General features: G+C 40.2%; 1 protein-coding gene across 4 annotated transcripts in view; it reads right to left on the reverse strand.

Moving 5' to 3' along the window:
• Positions 1 to 653: 653 nt before the first annotated feature.
• SETBP1 (SET binding protein 1) overlaps positions 654 to 16226 on the reverse strand; it is a 360697-nt gene continuing 345124 nt past the window's right edge. For all 4 annotated transcript variants that reach the window (XM_046671519.1, XM_046671516.1, XM_046671517.1 and 1 more), the window contains one exon: positions 654 to 6046. In XM_046671519.1, the coding sequence (XP_046527475.1) occupies positions 5424 to 6046 (623 nt within the window). In that variant the 3' untranslated portion in view covers positions 654 to 5423. The remainder of the gene's footprint in view (positions 6047 to 16226) is intronic.

The raw sequence follows: 16226 nt of genomic DNA on the forward strand, positions 1-16226 counted from the left end.
AAGAGAAGACAGTGCCAGCCTGGGAGCTCCACCCTTCTTCTGAGCCCTCCATCAGTCTTTTACCACTTGTCACATTCTACTTAGAACTGCCAGTTCATTTTTCAAATGCAGGCCTGGAAGTTCCTTCAGAGCAAGGACTGCAGATTCCCGGCTATTGACCTTAGGGTCTTGCTCAGACTGGTAGGCTCTGGGGAGGTGATCAGTAACTGTCTGTGGTTGATTAAAATAACCTTTCCTATCACTTCAAACTGTAACTCCAGCCAGAGATCCATCCTTCAGATATCTGACATCATGGGGTATTTAGTAAGAAAGCTTAATCCCATCCACAATGATCTTCTAAAAATTTAGGACAGGATAGGTCTTCAACATCTTACAACACACTTCGATTGCTTTCAGCAGAGGTCTAACTGTTCTTTGAATCAGTGCTGGCTTTATGTCCAGGTATAATATATTCTGAAGAGTAACCCAGTAAATCAGACTCAAATCTTGCCCACAATGTACTTCCCAGATTCATACAAAAGGGCAAAGTTTGGTTAGAATTTTCTCAATGATTCTATATCCAGTTGGTGTGAGCAGAGACCTCCAAATGCTATTAAAACTCCTTAGTGATGTGAACCAGATGGAAAATAAAACAAAAGAATTCACAACTCACGTTAGACTGAATTGAATGTCTTTAATTTCACACAATGAATAACATATGAATAGGATTAACTTTTTTTTTTTTAATAGTTAAGTGCTCTATACTGTGCTAACCTGATCTGGTAGCGAAAAAGACTGAGCTTTCTTTTAGAAAAAATGTTTAAAACCCAACATCTAAGACCATGGAGGAGCATGACAGTAAAGCATGCCAGATGTATCTACGCCTCAAATAACAGCAAGTCCATGTTCATTTTAAATGTACAAAAATGCTTTATGAATAAAAACTGTTACAAAAAGAACATTTCAAACAATGTACAATTTTTCTTGCTTCTATATTCAATAAAATACAAATACATTTTTGTTCTAAAATATGTTTACATACAATCAAAGTAGAACATGCAAATTACACTTTAAAAAAGGCTTTTAAAAACCACTTATGAATACAAACTAAAAATTAGCCAGCACGACTTGTAAGACAATCTTGTGCCCCATTTTTTTCTTTTGAAATATATATATACATATTTAACACATCATGTGCATTTATTATTATTTAAGAAATAGATTTTTTAAAAAAGGAAGAAAAAGAAAGACACCAACCGAGGTTGGAACTGCCCTTCTGTGTTGATCAGCGGCAGCTTTTTTCAATTTTCCCCCCCTTTAGTGTTTATTATACCTGGGCAAATGGGCAATAGATATCCAGGAAGTTTCTTCCTTGGTTGATATGTGCTTCAAAGACTGTTCCCCAAGTGACTGAGTCCAACAAGGAAGGAAGACTCATCGGTGGGGTGAACTCTCCAAGAAACAAGAGGCAGGGGGAGCCTTGTATTGTGGAAAGAAACTTTAAAAAACACCAAGAAAATGCTACGGTATATTACAGTTTGCGTTTCTAGGCACTGTGATGACATTATGTGTAAGCTCTGGCATTTGGACCATTGTGATACTATAGGGTAGTGTTGAGAATAATGTCTATATTTATCTACTTTTACATAATGAGAAGGACTGAAAATCCTGTAATGTAACACTTAAATGGCTTTTGAGGCATTTCGGCTTCTGCCACCCCCTCTCTCCATGCTACAGTTGGCATTTAAAGGCTTTGGAAATATATGTATAGACTTTAGACAGTTCCCAGGTAAATCTTCCTAGTGGTAGGGAAAAAATATTCTCCAAAAGCTCATTATCTGAATATTGTTGGGTAATAAGCTGTAGGAGGGGGATTTTCTACTTAAGTCCTAAAACCAAATCCTTTATGATCTGCATGTAGTACATCACCTTATACTATAATTCTGTCACCACTTGCTTATCATATTTATAGACCCAGCAACACGCTGAACACAAATTCTCACTGCCATCAAACATGGAACATGGCCTCCTGCTCCGGAGAGCAGCCAAGTTAACATGCTAATCCTCTGTCAGCCCTTAGTCACCTACTCTGGGCTGTCAGTGGCTGTTGAGTCCTGGTCCTGCCAAGTCACAAACCAGCCCCTGACATGCTCTCCTTTCCACTGACCTGTCTTCCTTGGGTTGTAGCCAGAGTCAGGCCATTAGAGGAAGTCAAACTTCTGTTCCTCTTATTTGAGATAAAGGGTTGAAAAGCAAGTGGCCCTGCAGCCACTTGGGAAGGTGGATCAGAGATCTATCCTCACCCTTGAACAGGCTTTTATATCTCGATTTCATCCTTTGTTCACCCCTAATCCGACTCCCTATATTACAAAGGGGTTCATGCCTGCTTGTTGAAGGCAAGTATTCCAGAAAAGAAAGAAAGAAAGAAAAAAGGTTTCTCTCATTATGAAATATTTCGTGGAGCTGTTTATGGAGTCTTGGCCATCCCAGATGACTTCCTCTTTAAATAAAAATGCAGCCACAGAAGGCAGTGTTAGCTGGCTAAAGACCTCCACAATCCAGGTCAGGAGAGCTAAATTCTCATTCTCGTTCTGCAACCAACCAGATGTGAAGCTAGACTGGCCCAATGTTGAGCCTGGATGGAAAAGGAGAGGCTAAGAGAAACGGGGCACTTAGAAAATAAGAAAACAGTCGTACCAATGAGATGAGTTAGGTTAATGGAAAGCAAAACCAAAAAAAAGTAATATGGTACTGAGAGAAGAGCTGGTAGGGGAGAGAGGAAGCTGTGCAGATGACTGGACTGCCTTTCATCTTCAAACAGCTGTTTAGCATGTCTCAGTTTTGGTCCTCTGCAGTTTTCCAATCTATTCTCAGGGTCACACACGTAGAGGTTTTGCATTTAACTCATACGACAACTGTAGAACTGAAATTATGTATAAGTTACAACTCTGCTGTATCTCTCCTGTTTAGAAATTCTAATCTATCCTAAAGTTATTTGAAATTTCTCACCTACTAGAGGTTAATGCCAATTAAGCTTTGGGTCCTTCTTTAAGAAGGTTAGAGAGTACCAGCTCATTCTCCTCTGCAGGAAGATTTAGTCTGCTCACAGACTCGGTTGGGGAAACAGGACAACACTGGAAGAAAGAAGGGCAAAAGAAAGAAGGAAATGATTTTCAAAGTCCAACAGGCGAGAACCCTTTTTATGGCTTAATCGGAATGAAAATGGTCGCACTCAGGGGGTGAGTAGGGCTAATTTAAACCTTCCTCTTGGGTGACTTTGGAACCACTCAGATATGGTTTGGGAATGACAAATTGAAAGTGGCTGGTTTGATTTTGCTGTTCAACTTGTGTGAAATGCCAAAGGTCAACCTAGGTCACAAACTGAGTATCTATGATATAAGCTTTAAAGTATAGGAGAATGCATTCCTTTAAACTTACATATTGCTAGGATTAAATGTGACTGACCTAGTTGACAGCAAATGGTGTGAAGTCCATGGTGACAGTGCTCTGTGGGTATTTTCAACCAACTGGTAGTGCCATGACAGAGCAGTGATGTTTGCAAGCATATCAACTTGGGATTTTAAAATTCACTCCCATAGACATCCCATCCCTATTCTCTTATGTTCCCACCAAAAATCCATCTCTCTCTAAGGATACAATGCTGTGTTCTGAAGTGATATAATACAATTTCCAGCTGGTCCCAGCTTCCTGTAAAGAAACTTAATTTGGAAGTAAACTAGATATTCTAATCCCCATTAGAAAATTTAATTCTGTCTCTCAGTGTCTCTCTTTTTATAATCTACCATGCCAGGTGTTTGACGTCTTGGGAAAGGTAAGGGGAGGAGGGAGGGAGGAAATTGAAAATGTTTATTTGGAATTTCCACATCTGACTTTCAGAAAACATCTACGGCAATGGAATAACTTCGTATTCATTCTGAGTCTTCTTAACATGGTTTGCTTGGGCTGTGGAAATGGATAATAGAGAATGGAATATCTGTCCACGCTAAACCAATGGCTAGAGTACAAATTGGATGAAAAATGTACAGTTGAAATTGACCATTTAAAAGACGATTTGTCACACACAGTTTGCATCCATGCAGACTGATAGATTTATAATTACATTATGTACAAAAATGTTTTAGTTTATTAAGGCAACCACAGTTTGGATACTTTGTCCAAGGTGGCTTGATACAATTGGAGTGGTGATACCCTTTAAACATTTTCATTTTTTTTTTCAGATAAGAACACTTACTCCCATTTGCTTTTAAGAAATAATTATCAAGAGATAATGGACTTCTATTGTTTTTTTTTCTTTTTTTCAACGACCTATGACAGTTATCTGTATGAAAAAAAAAATCACATACCAAGGCATTGCTAGACACTTGTCTTTCTGGTGGGTCTGGGTTTCAGTTTTCGGTGATTTGTCAGTTATTCCATTTGCTGTGGGTTATTAAAATCATTTTATTCTGTCTATTCTCTGCTGATACGTTGTAAGTATAAAAATAACCTGGTTGACACCTGGGTCAACATATCCTCGGCTGCTCTAAATCACTTATTAAAAAGGCTCTATCAATACTGAGTATCTGTTTCACAATGATTGGGATTCAAAGCCAAGTTCCTTGGGACAGCATGCCAAGGTGAACGTTACAACACAGATAAGGTTTACATTATTTAGGTGTGTACCAAGGAAAAGAAGGCAGCAAGTAAGTTAATGAAAAGGTACATGGAAGTACAATGGACAAAAGAAAAGTAGGAACAGAGGATGCTAAGTATCAGCGTATGTGTGATGGAGGAGGCATACGAATAAGTTGGATGTCTAAGGTTGCCTATCACTAAAATTCCACCTTCTGATGACATGAGTCCATCTGAGAAACTGTATCGTTAACGGAAAGATTCAGGTCACCTGAAGATGATGTTGGTGCCCAAAAGCCTAGCCAAGCTTGAAAAACCAAAAGAAATATAAACCAATGAAATGGAAGCGGATTACAACAAAGCCCGTTGAGAAATTTGCAGCTTTTCTCCCCTTGGAATGTTTCCTAATTGAGGGTGTTTCCCTTTCCATTTTTCCTGGCCAGCAAACGCAGTGGAATCAAGGGCACACCTTGGATGCGGGAGATCAGGTGGCTGTCAGAGAGCACCCCAGGCTTTTCTCCTCCTTGATGGGTCTTCTGCTTGCCCTTAAAGGATCTAGCCATACTGAAGTGCCGCTTGGTTGGGAACTGCTGGGAAGCACAGACAAACTTCTTTTGAAGGCGTCCCCCTGCTTTGCTTTCCCGAGAGCTACTGATGGCTCAACCCCATCATCTGGCCCGATTCTGCCTGCCCAGCTTCTGGAGAGAAGGGCATCAGTGTCCCTGCAGCGGGGGATTCTGCCCCCACCCCGGCTCACTGCACTTCCAATGTGTCAGTTCCCCCAGCCCCAGGTTCAGGCGCCCGGACCCACCCTAGGGAAGGACATCGCTCTCACTCCCTCGGGACTTCCTCTGCCTTTTGGCCTTCACCTCCTCTTCCTGGGGAAGGGGCTGCTGCGGGGGAGGCTGCTGCGGGGGCTGAGCAGGAGGCTGAGGTTTGTGTTTCCTCTTTCCGCCTCCTCGTGGGGTCTTGGGCAGAGGAGGGGGCGGGGGTGGCGGCGGCGGCGGTGGGGGCGGGAGCGGAGGGGGCGGTGGCGGAGGCAGGGGCGGCGCCTCCCGGGCCATGTGGATGACCGCTTCGATGGTGGCCATGATGGTGTCTTGGCTGGCGGCGGGCTCCAAGACAAGCGGGCTCAGGCTCGGCTTCTGACCCCTTTTGCTGGGAAGGTCGATGCATTTTTCCAGCACCGGCATTTGGTCTCTGGAGTCCTCATCGAACTGGGAAGGCTGCTTTCGGGGACGCCCTCTCCTCTTCTTGACGAAGTTGTTGCCTGTCTTTGATTGTCTCTGCAGCCGCTTGGCCTTCAGGATCTTGTTCACGTGGTCCAGGTTCTTCTTGGTGGACAGAATCTTGGTGTAGTTGCACATCTTCCGCACCTCGCACTGGATGGCTTCGATCTCACGCCGCTTGAATCGCTTCTTCAGGGCGCAGCTGGCTGCAGGAGGGCAAAGAGAAGAAATTGATCACAGGATGCAAACTGCCTTAAACCTAGACTTTTCGGTGACAACTGGCATTATATTTGGCTCCGGAGAGTTAATGCTATGGATATGACTCTATTATAGCCTTTATTTTTTATTCATCCCTTTGACATTTGACCTAATTCAATTTAGCATTAGGTTTTACTTTTTCTTTTTGTAGAAGATGCTGAATGAATAAAATGACAAACAGTCCTCAATATCAAGCAATCTGGATCATTCCTGTGTACTCTCCACCCTGGAAAAAGAGATGTCTTGACCTGAACTGGAATACCTAAGTGAATCTGTTTTATTCCTGACCCTCCTCCACCGACAGAAGGGAGTATTCTTTTCTGGAACACTCTATTTGGAATGATATCATCTCTCTAATTTTTTTCCCTCAATGTTCTGACTTGTCAAGTTGCCGGATGATGTCCAATTGACTAGGTCCTTCTTAACCAGTTCATCCTCCCGGAGCCTCAAGGGAAATATCAGCTAGGTGTTTCTGAATCACTTACACTTCCGCTACCGGGCTATTGTTTGCAAAGAGCTCTTTTCATGTCCTGGTGGCCAGATACGCCTCTATTTTATGAGCCAAACTTCTAGTCTCAGGAAGCCCTGTACTGCCACCACTAAATGGCGTTCAGAACTGCTTCATTGTGAAGTTAAGACACCGTAAAGTGTGAATAGCTTCAAGACATAGCAGGCTTTTTCTCCTATAGATGGTTCTTTCTCCTTATGTTGTTCACCAGCAGGCGCACATGTACATCCATGACACGCACCTGGCACTCGCACATACTCTGCTGCCCCATCTTCACACTGACCCCTCCCTCTGGCCGTTTACAAACTTAAGAAGCGTGTCCTTACTTAGTTCTTTGCTGCTGTGATTTACCCTAAATGCTCAACCCTGAAGAAGCCCACATAGATAATGCTGACTCTATGTTGCAGGCCTAAAAGGAAATCTGTTTCATTATAGCATCTTGGTTTGTTGTATCATCCCCATATTTTTTCAACTACCAGTGGAGAAGCAGAATAAATATCTTAAGGGAAATGAGGAAGAAATGCTCAAAACATGGATACCACTCTCACTTATTTTTGGGCATGCCCACTGTGTTCTTCCCCCGCTCATCCCCACTTCTCTCTCATGCTGTGCCCACCACAGATTTCCAGGAGGGTTTCATTTGAAGTTGTTTACTTCACTGCCTTCATGGAGTGGGAATCTCTGAGTTCCACAGGACAGGTCAAAATGTTACTGCTTTTGGCCAAAGGTCATATAAGACTTACTGAGTAATAAATAACTGTTGAACAATATTTAAAATAAGTTTTAAAGATCAAAATAGAATAAAGCCAGAATGAGCTACAAAAATTTTTGTAGTTTGGGTTGTAAAAGGAAAAGCTGGCCTGTTTGTTAAGTTCTCGATGCAGGGATCAACTTTCATCCATCTCTATGTTCTTTCACAGGGCATAGCGTGGTGCCTTATATATGGAAGGGATTTAAAAGTTGTTTCTGGACTGACGAATCACACTAATGATTGCTGCCTTCTTGTCACACTCTTCTGGAAAAGATTTCTAGTCTGGATTTTTAAAGCAACCATTGCAAATACAGTGACACTAAGAGTTAGCAGGCCTCCATGTCAGAGCCAAGCAATTTACCTTGTCCACACAGTTCATAAGGAAATGAAAACTAGTCAGAAATGCTCCACAGAGCTTTTGGCATCATTCCAAACACAAGTTCCATTTGAGCTTACCCTCTCTTTAGTTCATATCATCCATAGAGGAAGAAAATGCTATGTGATATATAAGTCAGCATGCAGTTACAAAGGAAATAATTTTGGGCAATTAGTTACCAATATTGACTGAGTAAAGCTTGACTTGAAAAATCCAAGAGCTGGAGGTCATTTGGGGCAAATACAACCAATGGATTGTCCCTCTTCGTGTTTTCCTTTTAGCGAGAAATGCCAAAAAACAAACACAAAAAAGGAACCTAGTACATAATCCCATATTGAGTAATTTGTTATATGCTGCATATTTTTTATGAAGCCCTTGCATTGGAAAATGATTATGAAATAGAAATTAATTCTGAGTAGTGTAGTCTTACCAAACAGTACTAAAAATATCATAACCAACTTCTTCCCACCCACCATTCACATTTAATCAATGTTAACTTTTTGCCACATGTACTTTATTTTTTCAAAGAAAGAAAACATAGATTCAGCCAAGTTAGTGCGCCCCTCTCATCTCCATGCTTGTATTTATGTTTTCACTGCAAGTATGTGAAGCCACGTTGGTAAAAATTAAAAGTCTGAAGCGACCCAGTGTTGGTAATGCTGTGAGGAAGTGAACACTTGCACACTGTTGGTGTGAGTGTGAATTGGTATAATCATTTTGGAGAGTGATTAGGAAATAGCTATTAGAGTTGAAGATGGGTGTGCTCAGTGCCCCAATGATACCATGGCCAGGTTGCCTCCTTTACTCATTTGTAACAGGTCGCCAAGGATGTACAACAATATTCCTTGAAGCTCAGTGTATGTTACCGGAGATTGAAAACAATCTAAATGTTAATTAAAAGGATAGTGAATCAACTGTGACACATTCAAAGAATGGAATATTACACATCTGTTAAAAGGAATAAGTATACATAAATATATCAACATGGTTAAAGCTAAAAACAATGTATAAAAAAAGCAAATGACAAAAGTATTTGTAAGCATACCATTTACATAAATTTTAAAACACACAGATGCCTTGAATTTTTATTTCATTTTCAGTCTCTAGGTGTGAAGGTTTAAATTGCCTACATTGCAGGAGATCAACTGTACGCCAAAGACTGGATGGATGAGATTCCAATATCTCTTCTCTCCAAGGCTACCTCATGAGACCGTTGAGTAGTGACGTCTCGTAGAATTTTTTGCAGTGGTGGAAATGTTCTCTATCTGTGCTGTCCCACACAGTAGCCATTAGCCACATGTGGCTACTGAGCACTTGAAATGTGGCTAGTGTGACTGAGAAACTGAATTTTAAATTAAATTAAATTAAAATAGCCACATGTGGCAGTTCAGCTCTAGACCTACCCACTACGAAATGCAGAGGACACACAGAGATTCATTCAGTAAAATACAGATCGTGGGAAGCTCCCAGCAAGCAACCTGGTGCCTTCAACAAATAAGTTGCAAGGAGAGAGAGAAGGGGAGTGGGTCAGTCAATTAAAAGAAACTGCAGAGATAAAAGGACCATACTTGGATGTCCATTTAAACAAACTGTCAAAAGAGATCATATTTCATGAATTCATGGAAATTTGAATATTGTCTGGGCATTTCATGATATTATGCAATTACTGTTAATTTTTGTAAGTGTGATAATGTTTTTTTTTAGTATCTATCTTTTAGAAATACATATTAAAATATTTATAGAAGTAATCGTATGATATCAGCTGGGATTTGTTTCCAAATAATAAGGAAGGGAGGAGGTAAGTGGAAGTATTGATTAAACAAGATTGACCATGAGTAGATATTGTTGAAGCTTAGGGAGGGGTACACAGAAGTTTATCATGCTATTCTGCCTACTTTGGTAAATACTTGACATTTCCATAATGCATGGTTAAAAAAATACAATTGGTAAGTGGCAATAAAACATCTTTCCTAGAATCTTAGGACTGGAGAGTGCTCTGGTTTTTACCCTCTTGGGTTCTATTTCAGCTAAATAATTTTCGAAGGATTAAAAATGTCCTTAGTGAAGAGCATTTGTCATCTTCCTAGAAAACTCCTGGTGGTAGCTACCCTCCTGGCTTAATGGAATGGGAGAATGAATGAGTTCTCTGGGTTTTCTGCTGTGACCAACTGATTAAACATATGTCATGGCCCAGTCTCCATTGATGGCATCAGGTGTTAAGACTTAATATCCCTCTTTCTTTTTTACATTATAATCTCACTGAACATCTGAATTTTATTTTCTCCTGATATGTACTATCCAAACTTCCAGTTCAGGTTCATTATTCCTGTGTGTGAACAGTAGCAGAGTGCAGGATAGTAGGAAGGACTCTGGGCAGGGGGGCAGCTGGAAACTGATTTGAACTAGAATGAAACTCTTAGCCTCTCTGACTCTCTCTTCCTCTATTACATTGGACGGTTAGACTACATGCTCTCAGAGTTCCCTTCTAGATCTAAAGATTGCTGTAATTCTTTCCTATACACATTATCAGTCGCCTTCCCAAATGTGAGGTGGCTTTCTGCATTTATTTAATCTACGAATTTTGAAACCCTAGTGTGGAGGAGAAGACAGCTTTGGACTTGGCAGGGTTTGATATTCACAAATCTTTCTCCTTATTGCCTATGATTTCACTGTCCCTCTAAATGTTTACAGATTTTTTGCTCTTCAAATTGTTTCATTATTAGACAGTAATTTCTGGGCTCTTGCAGCAAGATTGATTCCATGTTTGCTCTCCTTCTTATAACTGTCCTATATCTTGCCTGTTCTTTGTTAGTTTTAAAGAATAATTATGAGTGGCCAATTCAAAATGCGAATTCATTTCTTTGTAACTCTGCAATGCAAATCATCTTCTAGACCTTTCTCTGTATTTAAAATTGCCATGCAAATAGTTGACTTGGTTTGGGTCCAGATCTAGATTTTCCCTCTCTTCGCTCCCATTATCAGAGGATTGGCTCATCAGCATTCTGTTGATTTTGCCATGTCTCTTCTGATAATCGAAGACTAGACTTAGCATTGCTTTTGCACACTGACTTTATAGCTGTAGTATAGGCACTGTGAGCAAGTAAGGACTAACAAATCTAGTTACATAGAAGGTTCCCAAGAAATAGTTGTTAATGGCTTGGAGACTGTACTTTGCCCATGTGCAAAACATATCCTACTTTTACAAGAAAGTTTTGGGTGGGTTGGAGATGGAGGCAAATTTATCTCTAGACTCATTAGAATTTTTCTTGCTCTTTGAATAGCCCTATGAGAAGGTAAGGAAATGAAATTTTGGGGGTTGCTGAACTGCCTGGAGTTGAGTTGCCTTCCAGGGTGGACAGGGCTGGAACACTATCTGCCTCAATCAACGCATAGAGCTGCAGTGTGAATTGCTTTGTATGCTGATGCATGTTAGAAGATTCTTCGAAGGCAAAGGCCATGTCTTTTCTCTGTACCCCCAGGGTCCCCGGCATAGGTTCATTCACACAGCAGTACATGGTCTGGTATGTAGTACATGGTCAGCAAATAGAGGCTCAAAGGGATTCAGTTGTTTGACATTGTCCCATGTAAATCATGCATTTTCTTTTGGTACTCTGTACTTAACTCAGTAATGATCTCTTGTTTTTCTAACACTACTTTTAATTTTTTAATAGGAAGTATGAAGCAACCTGCCTTGGCAGGCAAACTTTCTTCTTTCATCCTTAGAATTTAAATTAACCTTCAATAGTCCTGGCCTTAAAAGCTCTTTTGAAAAAGATGGCAACTTGCCCCTGCCAGTGAGGCCTCTGCAAGGCAGGGCACATCAGAGTTGCTTCTGGTCATCAGCACAATTGCTACAGTGCTGCTTTACAATTTGAAAGCCGTAATTTAGAATTAAGAGTTAGCAGATGTGGGGGATGTGTCACGATATAAAGGTGCTTCCATTCTGATCCTTAAGTCATCTTAATACAGTTTGAGGTTTCTTTGAAAATGCGACTAGCTTGTTTGAAGCACCGTAACTGCTTGAGTATTAAACAAGAGCTTCCTCTTAGGGGTTTATTGTGAAAGAGCATTCTCTCTCAGCTGCAATGCCTTAGGGGACCCTAGTCTTCGTTTTGCTCCTAGTTCACATTTTCCCTGGGACAAGTGGAGGTACGAGGTGAGGTGGACATTCTGGCTGACGGAGAGGTGAAGCAGCGGGGTGTGCGCGCATGTGTGTTCACATGTGTGAGCTTGGAATTGGCAAAGACACCACACAGTAAGTGCCCTAGTTGTCACCCCGAGATCTTTTGGGAGGTATTATTGGTGTTAGGGATTTAGGAACTTGCCTTGCACTCTCCTGCCTCTGCAACCCTGCCCACACTACTCTCCTCCTCTCCACCTTCCCAAATCTGATTCCATTTTAAATCAGCATCTTCCCAAGTGGGGAGCACATTCCCCAAGGAGGAAGCAAGACTATCTACTGAGCTGCAAGAAAAACATATTAATATTTTTTATTTATCGTATTTATATTTTATCTAAAAATTACTTAGTTAAAGATTTTAATGCTTAATATATGGAATGACAGTGGTGCCCTTACTTGGGCTGTAAATGAGATGATGTGTCACCTGTCACAGTTGGGTATGAAGTTCCTGGAGAAAGAAGGAGAGGCCACACTTTCAAGGGGTTGACAGGACATCTCATCAGTTTGTTACTTTGAGGGAGTTGTCCTGGCTTACACTCTTCTTTTTTGTGAGGAAGATTGGCCCTGAGCTAACATCTGTTCACGGTCTTCCTCTTTTCCTTGAGGAAGATTGTCGCTGAGCTAACACCTGTGGGAATGTTCGTCTATTTTGTGTGGGATGCTGCCACGGTGTGGCTTGATCAGCTGTGCTAGGTCTGTGTCCAGGATCTAAACTGCAAACCCTAGGCCACTGAAGCAGAGCGTGCGAATGTAACCGCCATGCCACGGGGCTGGCCCCCTGTCCTACACGCAACACTACAGCAGGTCAGCCTGCATGGCTCATTGTAGAAAATTAAGATCTTTAAAAAGAAAAAAAATTCAAAATACTTTATAATGAAATCAGAAACATCCATGAAATATGCCACATGCCACAGAGTTTTATTGGTTGTCTTGCAGCAAGTGTATGAAAGAGGTGCCATTTTCAAACACGAATTTGGCCATTTTCTTGTACAAAAAGACAAGGGTTCTAGATGTTCTCAACTTTTGTGTGCTGTCAGTAATGTTACCTAGTAGTTGTTAAAAAAACGAACAAAAACTTAATGTCCCTTTAGGGAAAATGGGAAAGAAAGTAGTTGCTTTTAGAAAGAATCTCCTACTAGGGATAGAGCATTTTTGAAGATGGATGGAAAATGTTTCCATTAGCAATTTTGTTGCTCAAAATGATATATTATAACCTATAAAATCCCTTAAGTCTGCAAATTAAAAAATCTTGTAAACAGAGTTAACTTCCAAATGAAGAGTTTCAGAGATTTGGACTCACTACAAAATGCATTGCCTTTTGCTTTGCAAGACCATCTGATTGTTAATAAGGAAGTTGGTTAGCCAAATTTCAACAAAAGCCTTTGCTTAATTGATGGATGGATTGAAAAAAAATAATATTATGATTTATGCAAAATTATGTGCTTTCTCCTTTTGGATCTCTGTTTATGTGAAATATCCTTTTAACCTATAACATCTGCTAACAGGTATTGAAACAAACTGAATTCAGAATCAGACCTTCAAATTGCTTTATCGTAAGTGTTAAAAAAACTCAAGATTTTCAAAAAGAAGAATGAAAACTCAATCACTTGGCTCTCCCAAAAACATTAAAAATAGTATAAAATATTGAAGACAGTAAATATATTTTTGTTTCATTAATAAAGAAAAATTAAATGAAATTTAAAATTATTTTAACAATATTATTTATTTCAGATTTATCTCAACTTTTTGAATTTATATTTTAAAAGATGAGTGCATATATTCTGAACATGCATTTCCTTGGGGTTATGGTTCAAAAATATGTTACTGATATTACTGCATGATCAACAGATTTAGAGAGCACTGTTTTAAAGTTTTCCTTTCTTTTTCTAAACTCCTGAAGAGTTTGTTTTCTTAATATTTAATCTTAGAAGATCTCAACCTTCTGTGAGTGCACGGCTAGGAAGTAGTAAAGCTTCTGGAAGATGGATGGTTCGTCTTTGCACTCCTCGTAACAAAGAGCACAGTATCTTTTAATAGTAGATGCTTGATTAGTATTTCCTGCTGGGTTGTTTCAGATTGTAAGCTTCTAGAGACTGAAACCTGGATATCATTCATCTTTTTACCCCCTAAACACGTTTAATTGAATTGCATGCGATTTCATGGTAGTCAGAAGAGTGTTCTGTCTATGGAGAGCTTCCAGAATGGGATTTGATGCTGACCTTCTTTATCTGGTTAGGTAGTCCTGAGGCCCGGTCCCTAGGTTTTTCAGGCCTCTTCACTTGTCTGACCATGGGGAAATAATGCCAGTCAGAGCATGAGCTGAGTTTTGGAAAACCCCTTTGTGGCTTTCAACAGATAAAGGCAACAGTAACTTGTCTCCAGTGGGAGACTGAGCAGAGTAAGAACAGTGCTAGGTTGCTAAGGGAGCCTCTAACGGAGGTATCCAGGACTTTGGCAGGCCTGAGAAAGCTGGGTGAAGAGAGAAAGCTCAGAGATCAGAGAACTAGCAACAGAAGCGATGGCAGCTGTCTATAAGGTGCACTGTGCAAATTCATTAGTAGAAATTGCCCAGGATAGATCCACAGAAGAGTCTTTTAAATCTGGGAGTTTTTCTGGGGATGATGCTTGTAGGGTCAGAGTGGCTTCCTAGACTTTGGGCAAGTGGTGTATTCGGAGTGCTGGCACTGGTAAACTGAGGAATATGAGGGCCATTTAGCTCTACTCTGTTTCAGTCAACTTTGGCTTTTGTATGTTGCATGTGGCTCAAGCCCCAGCAGACTGACTAGACAACGTGAGAGGCTGGATGGAAATGTAGTTAATGCCAAAAAGTTTGACGCTACATCTGTTGAGTCTCACAGCATGCCAGGTGGTCAAAAGGCGGGGGTGGTCGCACCCTCTCAAAGGGCTCTTTATACTTCTTTTTTCTTTCCTCTCAAACATGGCATAGCTGTATCCTTAACCATAAATACCATCCCTTATATAATCCTCCAACTATTGTAGATGCATGTTCACACTTGATTGTGAAAGATTTTTTTCCCCTCTCTTAAATTTTGGAAAAAGAAAAGAAAAACAGGCAAGGACAAAGAATAATGTAACAACCATGATCTTATGAAAATTTTTACATTTTTAATATTTAGGCTCCAATGAAATCAACCCTTGTTGACCATAGTAGAACTTCAAGAATTACATCAAATGGTTAAGTATCCATGTTTTGTTTTCTTCCTGGTCTTAATTGCATTTGTTTACTTAAATACTGAGGCTTGTTGTTTACAATCTGATAGAAAACATATTGACTAGGACATGAGAAGAATGGGGTTCGAGTCTCAAGTTTTCAGCCCTCAGTTGTGGGTCTCCAGACAAATCTCCTAATTTCTTAGCAAGACCCTTACTTCTGGATAAATATGATTCTGTAAAAATAGTCATACACCTCCAAGTCTTCTCAGTTCTAGGAAAGACATCCTCAATTCCTTCATCTGTGTTTCATGAAAGATGAATTCTAGACTATATTCCATTTTGATCACCCTCCTCCTGGAGATTTTTATCACCTGCCAAATCTCATCTTAAATTTTGGTGTCCAGAATTGAACTGATTTTCCAAGTATGAAGTGATTGACTAGTGCAGAAAAACTGAGTTGATTAATTTCCGTGGTCAAGGCACTATCCTTCTATTAGTAAGGGCAACTTAAAAAAAAAAAGAAAAACTCTGTATTTCTTTTTTTTTGAGCACCATCACACTGTTGGCTCACATTAAATGGAAGCTCAATTAACTCCCTTAAACGTTTTCACATAAACTGCCACCAAACCTGGCCATTGCTGTGTCGAGTCGGTTTTTGAGCTTAAGTACAAGCCTTCTATTTAAATCTGCAAAGTTTAATTTTATTGGTTTTAGTCCAGTGTTCCAGTCTGTTGTGAAAGTTTTGAATCTTAATTTTCTTTTCTCAAAGAGTGCCCAGATTTGTAGGCACTTCAGAGGGTTTGAATACCCTCAAAGTTGTAGACTGTCCCTTTAACTCCTTCTGAACATCATTCGAGGGACTTAGATGCATGAGTGCTGTTTTTCTATTAAAGTTTTTCAGGAAAAAAAATGTCAATGTACACAACAAAGTATCCCTGTACTTTTCATGGAAAGAATAAGCAATTTATAGCCATAGCTTTAGACATTCACATATTTTTGTGCCGGTCTGGTTTGTCGATGATGGATGGATCACGAAAACAATAAGTTTGCATAGCCTACAGGTGTGTGCCCAACTCTATTATTTCTGTCAGAGAGGGTATTGCACCTGCAGTTGGATTGGGGGAAAACAAAAATTAAGT

Source organism: Equus quagga, chromosome 9 (assembly GCF_021613505.1).
Source record: "Equus quagga isolate Etosha38 chromosome 9, UCLA_HA_Equagga_1.0, whole genome shotgun sequence".
Lineage (NCBI taxonomy): Eukaryota > Metazoa > Chordata > Mammalia > Perissodactyla > Equidae > Equus > Equus quagga.